The sequence below is a fragment of the Prunus avium genome, chromosome 8, assembly GCF_965620075.1.
Source record: "Prunus avium chromosome 8, drPruAviu1.hap1.1, whole genome shotgun sequence".
Taxonomy (NCBI): Eukaryota; Viridiplantae; Streptophyta; class Magnoliopsida; order Rosales; family Rosaceae; genus Prunus; species Prunus avium.
In genome coordinates this window covers 1,616,346-1,636,647 of record NC_142291.1, presented here as the reverse complement: position 1 = coordinate 1,636,647, position 20,302 = coordinate 1,616,346, and the positions used below count along the sequence as shown (strand labels likewise).

At 34.6% G+C, this 20,302-nt stretch overlaps 2 protein-coding genes and 1 non-coding gene across 3 annotated transcripts; 1 reads left to right on the top strand and 2 right to left on the bottom strand.

The window, feature by feature from the left end:
- The first annotated feature begins 10,836 nt into the window (after positions 1 to 10,836).
- LOC110764127 (uncharacterized) lies at positions 10,837 to 12,201 on the top strand. Its single transcript, XM_021967051.2, has one exon. The coding sequence runs from the start codon at positions 10,927 to 10,929 to the stop codon at positions 11,923 to 11,925; it is 999 nt and encodes a 332-aa protein (XP_021822743.2). The 5' UTR covers positions 10,837 to 10,926; the 3' UTR covers positions 11,926 to 12,201.
- Positions 12,202 to 13,626: 1,425 nt separating this feature from the next.
- Positions 13,627 to 13,698, bottom strand: TRNAT-UGU (transfer RNA threonine (anticodon UGU)). Its single transcript has one exon. It is a non-coding gene; the product is annotated as a tRNA-Thr (tRNA).
- A 3,286-nt stretch (positions 13,699 to 16,984) lies between these two features.
- On the bottom strand, positions 16,985 to 19,142 carry LOC110764108 (putative indole-3-pyruvate monooxygenase YUCCA10). The gene is made up of 4 exons (XM_021967027.2): positions 18,531 to 19,142; positions 17,942 to 18,172; positions 17,336 to 17,458; positions 16,985 to 17,170 (listed from the first exon to the last, which is right to left on the bottom strand). The coding sequence occupies exons 1-4, from the start codon at positions 19,140 to 19,142 to the stop codon at positions 16,985 to 16,987; spliced, it is 1,152 nt and encodes a 383-aa protein (XP_021822719.2).
- Between the last annotated feature and the right edge of the window lie 1,160 nt (positions 19,143 to 20,302).

The following is a 20,302-nucleotide window of genomic DNA, read 5'->3' as shown; positions in this document are numbered from 1 at the left end:
TCAATCATATAGCATAACACAAATAAGGTTAATCATAACAAAAAATTCATGCATCATTCAAAACAAAAAGAGAACTCACTTCCAAATATGAATATAGTAAAAAAAAACTTACGAAACCCATAAGCCTCAATTAGTTCTTTTCTAAGGTCAAAATTCGTTGTTTTTTTCTACGATTATGGAATTTTAGGTGCTAGCAACAACTCGAACAAATTTCCCGACATGCTTTTGATGTCAAGAAAATCATCATTTTTCGATTCATCTTGATACGTATCATCTCTTCCCTCTAATGAACCATCAAAGCTAATAATCTTCAAACCCTTCTCGCCCATTACATAATTTTCCTTCTTTTTTTTTTTTTGTAGCTATCACGAAAGAATCATTTGCCATGAACGCGAGTCAAAACATTAATCAATTAACTACAATATATACAAAAAGCATAAAACAAAATAAAACCTCTTTACAAAGTTCAAAAAATTACCTGTGTTGTCATACAACACATGTTCCTAGGCCCAATCGGTCCTTAGGTTGTTTTGCGCTATGGCCAAAAACGCCTCCAAAGCCCAAACTGAGTCCAACCGTCAAACTAATTTCATAATTAACAATCTAATTATGATTTGTGACTTAACCATTAAGGCATAACCATCATCCATATAGTTTGACTTGGTCAACTGATTTTGTCAAACGATTTTACTTTGACCATTAATTTTGACCGTTGAGTTTGAACGTCTTATTTTCTTCATTTGTTCCTCTTAGTACATTTATCAGTATGCGATCCGTAGCTTCCAATTAGCGAGGTTGTGAGTAGGTATGATTCCTCCGAACCGTGTATTGGACAATAAATCATCTATTTTCTATGTATTGGACTTTCAAAATCAATCATATAACATAATACTTATAGGGTTAATCATAACAAAAAATTCATGCATCCTTCAAAACAAAAAAGCGAACTCACTTCCAAATTAATATGAATATAGTAAAAAAAAAAAACTTATGAAACCTATAAGCCTCAATCTATTCTTTCTTGATGTCAAAATTTGTTGTTTTTTTATTCGACTATGGTGTTTTAGGTGCTAGCAATGACTCGAATAAATATCCCAACATGCTTTTGATGTCAAGAAAACCATCATTTTTCAACTTGTCTTGATATGTATCATCTCTTCCCTCCAATGAACCACCGAAATTAATAATATTCAAACTCCTCTCCCCCATTACATAATTTTCCTTCTTCATGAAGCTACTGTGAAAGAAACTTTTGTCATGAATGGGAGTCACAATATTAATTAATTGACTACAATATATACAAACACACATAAATTAGATAACATAAACATAACAAAACAAAAACTAAAGACAAAGTTCAAAAAATTACCTATGTTGTCATACAACACATGTTCCTAGGCCGAATGGCTCCTTAGGTTGTTTTGCACTCTAGGCAAAAATGCCTCAAAAGCCCAAACTGAATCCAATCATCAAACTAATTTCATAACTAACAATCTAATTATGATTTGTGACTTAACCATTAAGGCATAACCGTAGTCCATGTAGTTTGACTTCGTCAATTGATTTTGTCGAACGATTTTACTTTGACTATTGACTTTGAATGTCTTATTGTCTTCATTTGTGCCTCTTAGTGCATTTGTCGGTATGCGATCGGTAGCTTCCAATTAGTGAGATTGTGGGTAGGTCTGATTCCTCCGAACCATGTATTGGATAATAAATGATCTTGTTTCTAAGTATTGAACTTTCAAAATCAATCATATAGCATAATACTAAAAGGTTAATCATAACAAAAAATTCATGCAATCTTCAAAACAAAAAAGAGAATTCACTTTCAAATATGAATATAGTAACAAAAACTTAAGAAACCTATAATCCTCAATCCATTCTTTCCTAAGGTCAAAATTTGTTGTTTTTTTCTTCGACTATGGAGTTTTGGGTGCTAGCAATGACAACAAATATCCCAACATACTTTTGATGTCAAGAAATTTCACTCAATTCAAATCCCCTCTACCCACGTGAAAAGCAACAAGGCATGAGTCTTTTTTTAGGTCCCAAAATGAATACAAAATAACTTCATAACATACAGCATAACTCATTACGTTCATAGGAAGGTCATCAAAAAATGGAAATGGAGATAGTTGCTGCCAAACCTTCTTAACAGGATCATACTTCTCAAAGGATTGATCTGGATCTATAATGAAAGACGATGTAGCTTCAAGATAATAAAGTCCATCATATTCTGACACAACTATTACAAACCGCTTACCCTCTAAGGTAGGTGGTATTGATAAATCTAATATCCGATCCTTTGTATCAAATACATACCCTCCAAATGACATCGCGAGGTCTATCGTCACCGTCCTATATAGGGGTGGCATTCTAGACCGAAAAACCACAAAAACCAAACGACATTATACCGCATTGGAACCGCAATAGCTAAAAACCGACCGAAATTTGCGGTTTTAGAAACCGAACCGCAATTGCATTTTAGTAGTTAGATGTTGTGTTTTAATTTGGTTGAGTTTAATATGTTGTTAATATGCTTTTTTGTTGTGTTGTGTTATAGATGGAGTTTAGCCACTCTAACACACCTAATGCCTCTAATCCCCCAAACACAAACCGAAACACCCGAAACACAACCTCCACTCCAACTCATAAAGAAGGGCTTCTTCTTATAATAAAATCCACTCACCACCACCTACACTTGAGTTCTCCTTTTGGTTTGTAACTTTAATCAACTTTGAATTGGATTTTTCTTTCGGTTGTGAATGCTTGAGAAGTTGAGATTCAGGTTATGAATTCATCTATGCTTGAGAAGTTGAGGTTATGAATTTATTTCTTTATGTTGTAAACTTATATATGTTTGAGAAGTTTAGGTTGTGAATTTATATTTTTTGGTTAAAGTATGCTTGAACTCAAAAAGCTTCAAAAGAAGCATCAAACCTAGGCTTAAAAGTGTGAAAGATTGAATTTTTATGGCACAAAAAAACCACACTTAAAGATATAAAATTGTCTAATTTAGACCCATAATTTCAAATCAGTTGAAACCGTTAATTCACGGTAACCGACACCGCAAAAATTGGTTGGTTTGCGGTTTCAAAAATCACTTTACCGCAAATAGTTGGTCGGTTTGCGGTTCGGGAAAAAATTCGCAGTTACCGAACCGCAACCACCCCTAGTCCTATATAAATAAATATATTTGAGATAGGTTGAAAATTCTTGCACTCTGAACTATACGACTGATCTTAGCTGTAGGTTCAAGTAGTGCGGGTACCTCTCCTCCCCTCATATCATCAACTTCTCCCCTGTGTTTGAATTTCACTTCATATATAGCATGACCGCATTCACCCCTAGTGAAAGACACAATTAGAAAAATAGATCTATCTTTCCCTTGATTTACAATCATTGATGCATGGTCCTGATCCATGGGCAAGCTGGACAGAGAAAAGAGATAAATAGAACACGTCAAATTAATCTTTTCAAACACCCACCTACCTAGAGAGAATTAATGAATGAAATTTAAGAATATGTGACAGGTGAACTGAATGGTTGGTAGCAAAATCTTTGAATAATTAAAGATGTAGCAATGAGAGAAAACTTAAGCAACTCTTTGAGAAACTAAACAAAGAGAAAATTGATCGAAAATTTTGAAAAAGTAAAACAAATAAAACAACAATGCTTGATGCAGGGCAATGGCTATAAGCTGTTGTCCAGCTACCGTCTCTTGGCGTGAAGCTATCGGCAAGGCATAGTCATGGTATTGAACATCTCGACTAGGGTTGAGCACAACGGCTGAGGAATGATTAAATATATTCCAATTAGCCATGATATCAGATGATAGGGACTTTGCTATTGAAATTGAGGGAAAATGGAATTTAGGGTTTCGGGATGCAGTGGCATATGGGAGTTTGAGGTTGGTTTTGTTTTTGGATAAAGAGTTTGTGGTTTATTTACGTATGAAAGTTACAAACTTGTGGAAAATTCTAAATGCTACACAAAATCTCCATATAGGCATTTGCGCGTTCCGGTCGTTGGAGGACTTGCACCACTCTCGACAACTCTTCCATCATATGCCATATCTCAGCCATCTTTGTTTGTTGGGCTTGGTTCCCTCGTCCACAACCTTGAGCATGTCCAACCATGGTGTGGAACAAGGATTAACCTGGCTCTAATACCAATTTGATGCAGGGCAGTGGCTATAAGCTGCTGTCCAACGACCCAAACATACCCAAAATATAGAGAATATAAGGATAAAGTAGTAGAATTGAAGTTGGAACGAAGATAATTGAGTTCTAGGCAAAATCCCAATAGAAACTCTATATACTAACGTCTGAAATTATATTCATCAACAAAAACTAAATACAAGAGTCTCTTAATAGCCTATTTATACTAAACTATAGAAAACCTAATTGACATAGAAAATTAAAAACCTAATTAATAAGAAATTAAACCAAATCCTAGTGAGACTAGGAAAACAAGTAATAAAATAACCTACTATTGCACCGGCTCCTAGACAGTAAGATCTCTTACTTTCTTTTCCTTGGTACAAAACGCTTTCTTGGTAGAATTTTCTACTCCACCTGCTATTGTACCCCCCAAAAGCTTATAAACGTTATTAGGTTGAATCTCCCCTCTCATAATCACCACTGAACCTTGTGTGACTAAGAGCTTCCCTTCTTCGGCCTTGTATGAATACCCTTCTCTATCTAGAGCACCCAGGAAAATAAGATTCCTTCTTAGTGTCGGTACATGCTTTACCTCACTAAGGCTCCTAACAACACCATCTTGCATTTTGATCTTCACTATTCTTACGCCCAAAATATCACAACTTGTTTTTCCTCTTAATAGAAACTTGCTACCATTCATTTCCTCATATGTATCAAATACATTCCTATTTGAACATACATGATAAGAGCATCTGGAATCTAAAATTCAAACTGAAGTAGAACCCTTACCCGAAGAACTTTCCATGACGTCCTCGTTACACTCATCATCTATAACCCTCAAAAGTTCATCATTGGTTGCCCTTGAACTTTCGGCATTTTGTTCCGCTTCTCCTTCCATACCGGACAATCCCACTTCCAATGGTTCGTAGACCCACACTTGAAGCACCCTTCATTGTCCTTGAATTTAGGATTTCGCATTACTTTTCTTGCCCATGCACTTGCTTGAACATGCCCGCTCTTTGGTCCATGTTCATAGACCCACACCTTGAGAGCTATCTCCAGAATTTTGAGTCAACTCGTGATATACCAAGTCTTGCACCACCTCTTCAAAATTGAGAGTACTCTTGCCAATCATTAGCATCTTACTGTAAAAAGTAAGCCACTCGGAGATGAGCCAATGTTCCAATTGACTTCCTACTAAGCGTATCAGCCACGACATTTGCCTTGCCATGATGATACTCAACAGTACAATCATAATCTTTTATGTAAGACCCGTGTCTTGGGGAAATAAGAACGGTGAGCAATCCCACATCGCTCGGGGAGGGAAAGGTGAAGTGCTTTAAATGTGTGGGCACTTCTCTTCCTAGCACGAGGCCTTTTGGGAGCTCACTGGCTTCGGAGTCATAGAAACTTCGAAGTTAGGCGAGTTGGGGGCCAGAGCAATCCCAGGATGGGTGACCCACTGGGAAGTTGCTCGTGAGCTCCTAGAAACAAAACCATGAGGGCAGAGAGGGGGGCCCAAAGCAGACAATATCGTGCTAGGGGAGTCGGGTCGTGACATTCATATCCTTGTAAAATGAGGATTTTCAACATTATGGATTATGTAAACCCTAATGTTGTAATTCTAGTTCAAAAACTTGTAAATCCATACCCAAATCTTGTAACTTATATGTTTTGGGATCCTCTTACAATGTTATGGTACCCTGATATCCAAACTATTGTAATACCGGTCCTTAATCTTGTAAGACCCTAATTTACAAAGAAAATGACACATAGTAAGACCCTAATTTACAAAGAAAATGACACATAGTACCAAGGTGAGAGTGGACCTTGGAGGAGTTAAGTTGTGTCATTATCCTTGTAAACACAACTGAAACTTTTGTAATCTACGAGAAAACTTGTAAACTTTCTACTTTTATACTTGTTTTTCTTGACTTTTAATCCTAACAATGTGCTATAAAATCCATGGTCATGTTAAGAAAAGGATACAAATTTATAATACTTCTAGGATGTCTACGAAAGTACAACCAAGTAACATAGAGTTCAACAATTAATATAGTTCTTATTTTAGAAATTGATTTTGCACATGCAATTAGATATGCAATAAGGTATACAATTGACTTGTTCTTTTCAACCAATTACATAAACAAAACTCGAGGTGAAAAAAATTGATGGATAAAGACTTTGAAGCTCTCAAATAAATGTTGATGTGCATTCACCAATTCTATGAAACAAAAGAAACAAAAATTAAAACTACCAACCTCACTTGATTTTTAAACACTAAGCATAAGATACGGAGGAATTAACCACAACTAGCCATCATAATTCATATAAATAAAACTAACAACTCATAATGAAATTGAGTAAATCTACAATGAAGTGACATATCGGGAAAAAAAAAGTCTCTAAAACGGTTCTCATAAAAAAAGAGTCTAAAACAGTAACTTTAGATTTATAAAAGTAAACAAATGTCATTGCGAAATTCATAAGCATGTCATCGTGAGTCAAATAGAATAAATTCAATTGAAAAATAACATCTCAATTGCCAAGTAGGAAGACCTTAATTGCATGACCATTATGCAATTGCATTTGTGTTAAATATTAATAAAAAGTGAAAACTGAACAACTTGTATAACCGGTAATCAATTATAATTTTTTTTTTAAATGGCTCATCAGTGCACCTAGTGCACTATAGACGTTGCTAATAAAGCATTTGAACTCGTAGTTGGGTTTTTATTGCTGTATCTTTTCATAATCTCAAGTACCCTGACAACATATACATAGAGAAGATAAGCCTGAGTAAGAAGAGCTCGCAGAAGAAAAGACTAATAAATAGATCAGGAACGAAGCAGTTATTCTATGAAATATTGCAAGACAAACACACAAGTTCTTCATCTTGTTTCTCTCTCTCTCTCTCTCTCTCTCTTAAACACTACTTCATGGTAGAAATCTATTCTAAAGAATTGGAATGAATGATTGAAGTAAGAAATCTATTCTAGAGATCACCTTTAAAGGTTGATACTTATAGGAGAGGCTACGGATGCAACTAAAAAATATTTATATATATAATATTTTAAACCACCAAAAGATAAGATAGAAAAGTAAGAGAATAATGTGACTCATCCCCCTTTGCCCAATGATATCACAACACCACTTGTTACTAGCATGCAAGGTGGCATGGCAATGATGATTTGATTAAAATCAATTCCAAGTCTTTACACGTGGAAAATAAGAATGGTGTCAACTTTCAACTAAAGTAACAATCTCATACTAGGCTTAAGATTTAGGGCTTCTTCGATCTCGGTCCAAAACGATTAGCTGTCATTGAATTTAGTCCTCGCGTTTTTGGTTTTAGATGCGGGTCCTTTGACATTTATTACTTTTTTTGTTGTGTTGATTTTACCCTTTAAGGTTAATAAGGAAAACACATTGAAATCTAAATTTAATGCATTATTTCCTTGTAATTGAATTCCATAATTTAAATTTTGAATTCTTTCCTTGATAATATTCCTAATATATGGATAAAATACAATTTAATCAATAAAAAGTAAAGACCCACATATTATACCAATCGATCAGGCAATCACCCATTAAATTATGTACCTGACATACAGGTAAATAGTGTTATTCTTAGCAACGAAAAATATTTAGTGATAAATCGTGTTACCTATAAGTTAGGAACATAAATTAGAAGACTACCTATAAGTCAGATACAAAAATAGACAAAATAAAATTGTATGTTACCTATAAAAAAAAAGGTACATAAAATACTATTATACATTGTCAAAAATATGAAAAAACATATATATATATATATATATATACAGTTATTCTCTTATCCGGATGTCCACACGTTATTATCGTGCGGATCCTATTGTAAACAGGCAGAAAAACAGAGAGGGGTAATACAAAATACACTGCGTCCGCACGATAATAACGTCCGGATGTCCGCATAAGAGAATTTATGTATATATATATATATATAGGCAATATGACATAAATGACTATTACCCGATTCAAGTCATAAGGGTCAACATTGGAACAACAAATGATTTTAAAAATAAAATAATAAAAATATTACATCATAAAATATTTAAAAAGGAATGTAATTCTATGTGGTACAAAAGTAAAGGACTTGGATCAAAATCAACAAATCCGAGGAATAAATCCAACTTAATGGATTTCATAGAAATTTTTTTTTTTTTTATAACATTTTTCATCATGAAAAGACTATTTTAATATCACCGTTTAAATATTGTTCTTTATTAGCACCACACCGTTTTAATGTTTACTTTCAGAAGAGTTAAAGTGATTGTCAAGAAGATTATAAAATTGCATCTATTATCATATATTCTTTTTCCAAGCATGCATGGCTCTTTTTGAGACTGGATTCGGCCAAAGCATGTATTAGTATATCCTGTAAATATCACTAAAACATAATTACGGACAACAAAACACACATTAGCATAGAATGCTACGATGCAATCTATGCTTGAACTTTTGTCCTTGATATTATCAAGAAAAGTTAGTGCATTCTATTAGGAAATAATTAATTATTTTGGTTAGCAACTTCCAATTGGACGCAACATGTTACAACCAACATGATACGGCAAAGCCATGACTTCATATTTCCAATAACAAAGTCTCACTGATTGAAAAAATAATAAAATATAACATTTACACATTTGAGAAGTGTTCGTGAATGCAGACACCAATGCATAACGAAATGCGATACAAACCATTCTTTTTCCTACACCTCACAATGTAATGTATCGATGCCATATTTAGGTCACACTTTAAGGATTGATCATCAATGAAAAATCAGTCATATTGAAAGGGGGTTTCTCACTTTTATTTTTTTATTTTTTTAAATACAAGTGATAGTCTAAACTAAATGGGAGAGGAGGTTTCTCACACATACACTACCACACGGCGTCATATGGATTTGAACTTCAGACTACTGGTCTGTAAATCGAGGCTCTTTTTTACTGAACTAGATCTCGTTAACATCTCACTTTAATTTCTCAATTAAGTGAAGTTGTCATGTTCTTTTGTTTATTTGATTTGACTCATTTATCCGAGGGATGGTATTTGAACATGCTATTCCTATTAAATCGCACTAAAACTCTATTTTCCATTTATGTTTGTGTAGGCCGAAGAAAACAAAAACAAAAACAAAAATTCTGGTGTGGAAGTTACTCTCTATTTTCTTAACGAATCACATAATATGAAACATTTGTATTCTTGAGTTGGGCTAGGATTGTGGGCTCCAATTCGTATGTGGTTAACTCAAAAACAAGGGTCAATTATTTAATAATGAAAAGCATTTGCCGTGTGGGGTGGTTTTCTTCCTTCCTAGCAGGCCAATGAGCGTGTTGACTAAGTTCGCCTTTGGACCAAGCCCACAACAAGAGACTTTGAAAGTGACGAAATACCTTTGGTCACGCCGTGAACGACTTGACGTATTGATCTATGTGGTCCCTCCCATGATCCCATCTCCTACTTCCGGAAATACCCTCATACTATACTTAAACTCCAATTCTACCATTTGCTAATTTTGACCAATTCCATCAACTACACAAAACCCCTTCTAAACTACCGCCTGTTTTTCAAGTTCATATATGAAATACGGATGATTTACAAACTTATCATATTAATTAGAAAATAACAAGTGACTAATTTTAAATTTTTCACTCTAAATACTTTTGTATATTATGTCCAGCTAAAATGCGTTTATTATTGAAATTCTCTTTTGAATTATCAATATTTCATAAATAAACTTGAAAAATAAGCAATAATTTGTTTGGCGAGTTATCTGTAATTTACTCTAACTAATTTCCAGCTTTCATGAAATAAGGAAGATTTTCTGGTTAATGATTGGGATTAGGAAAATCAATAACCAACCCGCTAAATAAGTTAGAAAAAGAAATTGATGACATGGTGGTGGGGGTAGGGTTAACGACTCCAATGAAACTTTCTGAATAAGAATATAAATGGTCCTTTTGTAAACTTTGAATAAGGTGAGATTGTGATGCAAGGGGTATGAAATATATGGGCAAAGTCAATAATATACATGTACACTTTTCAATTTTTCATTAAGAATGTTGAGAAGAATAAATGGCCTTAATAAAATTCTAGAGTATAGAATTTGAGGGACCAGACTATTCTCATTGTGTAACCTTGTATATTTAAGCATGATAGTAAAACGAGCGATTAAGGGAAAGGGGGTTTACACACAAATATTCATTAAATGCTTGGGGGTTTCAAACTTCTATCTACATGGATGAAAGTGGAAGAGCTCAACCAACGTTTAAAATAATTTTAAATTAAAATAATCTTTATAAATTATCTGAATGAAAATATTCCAATTAAAAATGAAAGAGTCTCTAACATTAAAAATAAATAAATAAACAACAGTGGAGAAATGCCACAATTGCTATAAAAATCTGGAGAAAAAGATAATAAGTATAAAGCATCATTCAGAATATGTTATCTCCCCATTTACTCCATAATCAATATAAACCTTGACTTTTGGCAAAGAAATTAGAAGGAAAAAAAAAACATTGACTTCTAAAGAACCAATACATTGACTTGGTTGGTTTCTTGGAAACTCAAGGGTAATCTTGTATCATAATGTCCAACCTACTTTCCTATATACCTTCCTCTAAAACATTTCTTCTCCAATAACCCAATCTTTTCTCCTATCCTTCTCCTCACATTTCTCTCTCTGAATCAACAACCCAATTGAAGAAAAGTCCCCATGGATAGAGAACAAGATGAACTGCAATTTCTTGGGATCTTTGGCATCTTCAAAGAAGCCTGCAAAATTGTATTTTCATGGAGAAAAATCTTCAGCCAAATCACCTTAACCCTGATCCTCCCTTTGAGCTTCATCTTATTGGCTCACGTAGAGCTCTCAAACATCCTTCTCTTAAAGATCAGCCACAACGAAAGAGTCTTACACCGAACAAACACCAACAGTCCAAGATATGAAAGAGTAGCAGATGTCATATCCTCTGAGTGGGCAGTTTTTTGGCTTTTCAAAGCTGTATACTTCACTTTCTTGCTCATCTTCAGCCTCCTCTCCACCTCGGCCGTGGTATACACGATCGCGTGTATATACACGGCGCGAGAAATCACCTACAGGAAGGTTATGAGCGTCGTACCGAAAGTGTGGAAGCGAGTCATGGTGACGTTCTTGTGCACTTTCATGGCTTTCTTTGCCTACAACATAGTGGCTTTTATTGTCCTAATTATTTGGCTAATTTCGGTGGCCTTTACTGACGCTGGTACTATTATTGGTTTCTTTCTGCTCATCTTTTACTTCATCGGGTTCGTTTACTTGTCCTTAATCTGGCTACTGGCGAGCGTGGTCTCTGTGTTAGAGGAAGCAAGAGGGATCAAAGCCATGACCAAGAGCAAGGCGTTGCTAAAAGGAAACATGTGGGTGGCTGCAATTATTTACTTCACGCTCAATGTTCTGGCCGCCCTTCTGCAGTTTGCATTTCAAATGCTAGTTGTGCATGGATATTCATTTAGTGTGGTGGATAGAGTTGCATATGGAATTATATGCTTGTTGCTGCTGTTCAAGCTCATCTTGTTCTGGCTTGTCATCCAAACTGTGCTCTATTTTGTCTGCAAGTCTTACCACCATGAAAACATCGACAAATCTGCCCTATCAGATCATCTGGAGGTTTATTTAGGAGACTATGTTCCTTTGACTGCTAAAGATGTTCAGCTTGAGCAAGTTTATGTTTGACCAAATATTAGTCCTTGGCTGGTGATGGTGATGATATTAATTTCTTTTTGTATTATCTACCTGTCTTGATTATTATTAGGTAGAACCATTAAATATATCTATGGTTATGTAATCATAAAGTTGTTTTTGTAAACCCACTTGTGATGTTCAAGCTTTTGACCTTTCCTCTTCTCCACCTAAATTTTTGTGTAATGCTTAAAGCAACACATAGGTTGATTGATGTTGATGCGATCAGCATGATATTTTATTTGGAAAATTTTGGACATTTGAAGTGGATTTTTGAGTTTTGGGGTCCCAAAATTTATGGCAATGGGTTGCGCACGCTGTTTTCATCCTCATCCCCGTTAAGTATCATTTAAGGAGCCAAGCCATACTTACCGTCAAATTCAGGAGGCAAATTGACAAATTCCTCCTTGTAGATGCTAGAATCATAGAACGATGAAGCATATAAGGTTTGGGCCGTTTGATTGGACCGTGGACTTTGATTAAAGCAGATAGGCCTTCCCCTAGCATGAGGGTGGAGATGTCTTTCTTTCTATTGAGAATAACTGACTCGGGTATCTCATTGATCTGTGCTTAATTTGGGCTTCGGCCCAAATTGATGATGGTGTCGTTTTTTTGGGGGGTTGCTATGGAGGGAGATTGGTGTGGGGCCGGACGTCTTGAGAAGATTGAGGCTGGACGTGGGGACGGGAAAACATGGAGGAGAGATTGCGTGGGGGAGGAAGGTGGCAAGAGGGGTTGGTGGTGGTTGGGGGCAGGTAACTTTTCTTTTCTTCTTTTTTTTTTCTTTCAAAGTTAATTTATTGGTTTATAAATTGCATTTCTATTTTTTTTCCGTCTTTGATAAATTTGTGATGTGTCTCGGTATAATTGCTAAATCCTTAGTATTATAGGGAAACAATCCCTTTTTATTGAGGGATTCCTCAAATATGTACCTTATCTTTTTCAAGTCTTCATTCATAAGTAAAAATTTGCACAAATCAAAGGTCATTGAGACTTCTAATTGTGACTTACAAAATAGCAATCATGGTGCTACAAGAAAATACAAATATGACAACCATTAATTAAGTCATCAAATGATTTCGGATTCAAGTGATTTTTGTTTTTGTTTTTTGCACAATGATATTTGAACAAATAGATAAAATAGACGATTATGATCCTTTAAATACCATGTGTGCCGACCCCTACAAGAGTGTCACTCACCTTATTTAACCTTATTTGAGGGATCCCTAAATTGAAGCTCTCTACATATAGAAACTACTTCCCTCCTTTCCCTACAAATAGAAACTCCTACTTTCTTACCAAACACACTAAATAGAAATTTCTCTTTTTGTGTTTTTTTTTCACAAGAATGAAGAATGTCTCCTTATAAGAAATGGGACAAACAATATCCTTTTGATATTTTGAGGTATTGAGCTTATGAGCTTTGTGGAGTTGTTATTTTTTAACAAAATTTTAAATTAGTTTACTCAACATCATCCCCCTCTCTATTCGTCTAGGCTACACCATATTTTGGAAATGCCTAAAATGAATTTTGTTTTCCGTATTGGTAGAAAAAATTGCCTTTCCATGACCTTAACCTGTTCCTAAATTTTAAAATTTGATAGGATACGTAAGTTTAATAGGTAAAATAGAAGTGCCAGCTGACTTTGGAAATGCTGTCTAATTGTTTTTTTATTTTTTGGTCAAAAAACATAATGCCCTCACGCAGGATCGAACTACGGACCTTTAGTTTACAAGACTAACGCTCTACCACTGAGCTATAAGGGCTTGCTAATGCTGTCTAATTGTTAATATTAGAATAGATTAAACCCAAATTATTCTAATATTTCTCTCCTCTCCTTTATCCCCTTGAACTAGCAAGAGATTGAACCCTTAACATATTATAATCTTAACTTCTTTCTTTCCTCTCCTTGGCCCCTTGCACTAGCCCTAAGGATTTAATTGAGAATTTGTTAAGGAGATAAAGGAGAGGATAGAAAGAAATTAAGATTATAATGGATACGGAGATCCTTTAGAATGGGGTAAAAGAGAGGATAGAAAGAAGTTATAAGATTATAATATGTTCAAGGTTCAATCTCTTGCTAGTTCAAGGGGATAAAGGAGAGGAAATAAGTAAAAATTAGAATAGTTAAGGTTCAATCTATTCTAATAAATCTTAACATATTTAATTGAGAATTTTTTGTTAACTTCTTTCTACCCCCCAAAGTTTTGCAAATAAGTAAAAATTAGAATAGTTAAGGTTCAATCTATTCTAATAAATCTTAACATATTTAATTGAGAATTTTTTGTTAACTTCTTTCTACCCCCCAAAGTTTTGCCCCATTCGAATTTTGTTTTTTCAATTTTCAAAATGGATTCGGTGATTGTTAAACTCCATTTTCGTTTGCAATAACAGTCATGTGTCGTCTGGTTTGTTAGTTTTTTCATTAAATTTAGGGGTAAATTGGTCTTTTTATGTTGGTTTTAGTTTTCGTCATTCTGAAACTCATATTCCCTTGGCCAATGGGGTATAACTTAGTTGGTTGAGCTCTTCCACCTTCACCCATGTGAAAAATGGTTCGAAATCACATGACACCCAATGAATATGTGTAAACCCTGATCCCCCAATTATTTGTGTAAATCCTGACAGAAGATGTTGCTAACAAAAGTGGAGTTTAAGGACCACTGCAATCATTTTATAAACAGACATGCATGCTTCTATGGCTTATCAATACTTTATGGTGCAGCTCAATGCACTAGAGACCTCTCCTATATAGAATGTAAAGAATGTCTTCAAGTATAGCAATGAACGAAGTGCGAGAAAAAAGCAACACAAGAATAGGTGGCCATGCTTATTATGGAAGTTGCCATATAAGATTCGAACATTACCGCTTTATTTATTAATAGAGTTAAACCATAATTATATAAAATATATTGATGGTCAAAACCTACGACAATTCCACTACACCAACCCCATTGGAAAGGAAAGGAAAAATCATCAGAGAAAGAGCTCCTTCTTTTCTCTAGAATTTCTCTCCTTCCCTATCGCCTTTTTCTGAGCAGCTGGTGGCTGTGTCGCAGCCCTTCGGAGCGGCACCTCTGCCACCTCTGGTCTGGCTTCTTCACCACCCTCTAGTCTGGCTTTTCCTTCTCTTTTTTTTTTTCTTTCTTTTTTTGATGTGCCCTTCCTCCCTTGATTTTCCAAATGTTGGCCTAGATCTCTTCCACACCTCCTCGCCCACCACACTTCAGCCATTACACCTCTCTCACCTTCTTTTTCTCTCATCTACTCACCCCCTATCCGTCCATTTCTCTCCCCCTCCCACGAAATTTAAAACCCTAAAATCCTCCTCTTTCCCTAGAATTTTCTTCGTTGTCTACTAGTTTGCTGCAGTTGCTTTTCCCCTACAACACATCCTCATATCTCAAATTTAGATATGGAGGTGTGGGTTCTGTAGTTTAATGGTCAATTTTGACCAATACCTGGATCGTTTGAGCTTGATGCATGTTGGCTTGCTCTCCCAAACCCACGCTCTACAAATCCCCTTTATTGGTTCCCATGGACCTTCTCCTTCTAGCGGCATCGACGACAGATCATGTGGCGACGGCTGCTTGATGTTCCTAGGGTTTGATTATAAGGTGTTTTGGGGTTCTTTTGTTGTTTGGGCCTAATTTATTTGTATTTTGGATTGAGCTTTTATTTTGTTTAGTTGAGCTCTTGTTTTTTTCCCCCCTGACTTTTGTATTGTGCTTTTATATAACTTTCTATGGTAATGACATGTTCATTCCTTTGCAAGGGCGGAACTAAAAATTTTTAAATGGGTGGGCTAGCTAAAGTTAGTAGCTTAAAATCTAATGATAATTTTTTTTGTACTTACATTTTCTATAGTTTTTCTAGAAATAAAAGTATATATTAAATCATATAAATCATGCTAATTGTAAACACAAGGAAAAAAAAAATGAAATTAGAGCCATATTATTCACGAAAGGATGAATTTCATTTGAAAAATGATTCTCTTTTGGAGACAAATTAATAGAAATTTTTTAAAATTGATGTTGGGACAAACTTTGATACCAAATACAAATGTGGAAGACCTCTGACTACGCCTATTGGTGTTGAAATTGTATATATTTTTATTTATTTATAGTTAAAATATTAAGCTATATGTATATTTAATTTTTTTTTTTCCCAAACCTTCCCTGGACTACAGCCTAAGGCAGCCCTTGCCTTGGTTCCGCCCATGTTCCTTTGAGAAAAAAAAAAAAAACCCTTAAGAAAAGTATATGAGTTGTTAGCCAGGCATGGCTTATGCTTGTAATTTTTCTTTGCACAATAAATCTTAGACCTTGCGCTTTCAATGGCGAAAACAACAAATTAGGTTTAATGAATAATTTTTTTCTTTTTCATCTTTTATAAAAACAAAATTCACATTTTGGACTTAGTTTTTGCCAATGGCTCTTTTATTTTCTCTAAGTTCAGGTCACAAGTGCAAACACTATTAGTAGTTTTTAAATTTTGTGCAAAGAAATTTTTAAATTTTGCACTTTCATAATAATGAGTATCAAATTTCAGTGAGACCGGTCAGTGACCCGCTATTAACAACACAGATATTGTCTCCAACTTAACCACCTGCAAAACCTAGTAGGTCTAGGATTTTATCACAATTTCACAAAAATGCCTCAGTTATATTAATAGTGGAATCAATTAATTATATGTTATATTTTATTTAGTCAAATCTCCAATGCGAGACTTATATGTTTCAACCATCACCGTACAGTCATTTCACGCTATTCAATCAAGTCATCAAGCTGAGAGAGTGAGTGTAGAAACCAGAAACTATGATTTTACAAAAAAAGAGACAATCAGCATTGGAGGTAAACTTGACATTTTTGCGTTTGAGTTGACAAATAGAGGTCTTGGCTTTGAGTCAAATACCCATCACAAACAATGTTATTTTAATTACTTAGAAAGGCAAAGGCATGCCAAACAATCCAAAATCCATGCCTTGAGAAGAAAAGCAAACCACAATATATAAATCTAAAATCAGCTTGTAAATATAGTCGAGCTGGTCAGTTAACTCTTTTTCTTGTTCTGATCCAAAGCAAAGCTAATGTCGCTTATTATCATTTGCGCATCATGTGAAATGCCAAATAATCCACGCCTTGAAAATCCAGCACAGTAAAGACCGTTCTTCCCCTTCCAGTTATTTGGGAAACTTTGTTTCGGCATTCCATCGTCATTGAAGAGATGGTGCCCATCCTGCAACATTCACAAGTACATCAGCAAATTAAAACGTAGTGGAGCTTTATAATTCCATTAATAGACTGCCCTAATTCGCTCACACCACCATAAGAATTCGACTCTCATTCCACTCTTTTGAACTAGAAAAAGAAGAGGAAAATATTCAAAATCATAAGTAATAACCTTAAGCCAATTTAGCACAGTGCTTTTGTAGCCAGTAGCAAATACAATAGCATCATAGCGGTCTTTGCAGCCATTCTCAAACTCGATCTTGTCTCCTTGGATGCTTGTGATGGATGGAACGACCTGGGGAAGATTGTCAATGTTATCATCACCAACTCATGTGAAGGGAAATAACTTACCATAAAAAGGTAAGTAATTCGAGTGACTACAGAATAGAGAAGGAATCATGGTGAATCTACACACAAATACTTATATAGAATAATATTCTCTTGTTAGATTGTCTATATAAAATACTAATTAAATAAAAAAATTATTAACCTCTAAAATAAATTTTTTTTTTTTTTAGTACAAGCTATAGTCTAAACTAGAGGGTTTAGGGGAAGGGGGGATTTCTCACACACACAACTATAATGTCGTAAGGATTTGAACCTAAAAACTCTGGTCTGCAAGTCAAGACCCTTAAAATCTGTCGTGCAAGCTAGATTTTCAGAAAAATTTATTAAAGACAAAACTTAATTTTTGTTTAAATGTAGGGTGCGATATTTCAAAAGAAAACGGTTATTTATATTTTAAAAAATGAAGTTATTATATTCATTGCATATTTACCTTTAATTCTCCGGTCCTGATCTTGTTAACGCTCCCCACATCAATGATAGGGGCTTGACCCTTTTCCTTGAGAAAAAACGGTCCACTTTTGGGCCTTCGAATTCCGTACTTGGATAAATCTCCAAACCTTAATTTGCTTAAGACAACCATAATGTTGTCGACCAAATTAATAGGAATGTATTTTGCCATAACCATTCCAAGGAACACGATTTCCTTGGTAAGAACATGTATCTGAAAATTTTATATGTGGTAATAAATTAGGTACTAATAAAGAAAGAAAGAAAGAGAGAAAGAAAAATATCTAAAGAAGAATTTAATTTGGAAAAATACTAGTCTTACCACATTTGTATACCACATTCATATACCATTTTATGTGGTAAATAAGGTGAACAACCACATCAATTAAAATTAATTTAACATTTTCTTTGCTTTTATGATTTATTGACACTTTTTAATTGATGTGGTTGTCCACTTCATATGTCACATAAGGTGGTATGAAAATGTGATATACAAATGTGGTCAGAGTAGCGTTACTCTTTAATTTGTAGGTGGAGATTAGAAAGAAAGAGATATAAGAGAAAAGTTTTACCGGAGTACGGACAACAATGGAAGTATTTGCACCCGAATTTGATAAATCATAAGCAATTTCCATGCCTGAGTTTCCACAACCAACGACCAAAACTTTTTTTCCACCATATTTCTTGCCATTTTCATACTTACTTGAATGCATGAACTCCCCTCCAAAGCTATCCAGGCCTTGCACTTGGGGAATATAACCCTCACTATTTTCACCACTTGCAACCACAAGAAACTTACCAAGGTAAATTTCCTGCGCATCCAAAGATGTGTTCTTCACAATGACACGCCATTTTTCGGCATCCACATCGTGGAAAGCAGTCTCCACAATGCGGTGGTACAGAGGTTGTATCTTGAAATGGGACACATAAGAATCCAAGTATTCAACAAACTGATCCTTGGGGACATACTTTGGTGCATTTGGAGGAAAGGGCATATGGGGAAGCTCGCAAAATTGCTTTGCCAAGTGAAGCTTCAGACGATCGTACGACCTTTTCTTCCAAAGAGAAGCATAGCAATCTTCTCTTTCAAGTACAACATTTGAAATGTTAAGGCGGTTGAGACATGCAGAGGTTGCAATGCCTGCAGGACCAGCACCTACGATCACAACATCCACTTGCTCCATTTCTGGACAAATGAAAAAAAAAAAAAAAAAAAAAAAAAAAAAAAAAGAGGGACAATGGAAAATGTTTTTGAATTTGATTAAAGGGTTTTCGATGTTTGCAAAAGCAAGAAGAGACTTTGAATCAAGGTGGTTTATAGATTTGAGTTTCCTATGTTTATATAGCAGACCGTTGGATGATATATTTGGCATGCAGTGGTAGTTGGTAGCACAATGTTTTGTTGAACTTCCATATATAATTATCCAAATACAACGTACTAAGATAATTCAAGAGAAATAAATGAAATTATTACTTTGCAATTTACAATATTATACCATGTATGTGTGTGTGTTACTGGTAGATTTCAATTTCCTTTTTATCTAAATAAGTCGGTTATCAAATCGTACAAGTGTTTTCAAAATCTGATAATTACCTTAATTAGAGGAAGCTGAGACTCACTAATTTTAATTTACCAAGTAAATGGGTCATACTAAAATAAGCCCTTACAATTTAAAAACTCTAGACAATAACCCACCAATAATATAATGTTTAAGTAAAACTCAATTTTAAATTATGATAAATTTGTCATGTAAGTTGATTTATTTACAAATCATGCCACTATATCTTTATTTGGTTGCTAACCGTTTTTCAATCACCTAATTAAGGCAAATGAATAATACCTCACTTTGTGGCCAGGGGCAAGCCAAATCCCGAGCGGGGATTAATCCCACCCTTTGGGTGTGCGGGCACCTCGTGGTATTTACCAAAAATATATATATATATATATATATATATATATATATATATATAATACCTCACTACACATTTATGTTTCCACTCCCATAAATAACGGGCTACAATCAAATTACTTTAAATATTCCCTCATAACCTCTGATAGCTCGAATAAATGAATTTTATTATACCTAATATCCTACAATTATATTTAAACATGACCTAATATTCTCCAATGATATAGATGTATATGTATAATATATATTCTAATAGGTACAATAATCATAGAAAAATGTGTTGGCTTAAATATACCTACAATATACCCATACTAGGTACATAATAGTCAATGTACTTATAAAAGTTGGAGATCTTTCCAAATTAATTTCTACATCCATTTGGAGATCTTTCCAAATTCAACGTAGGTCATTAGTTACAATCCAATTAAAATTTG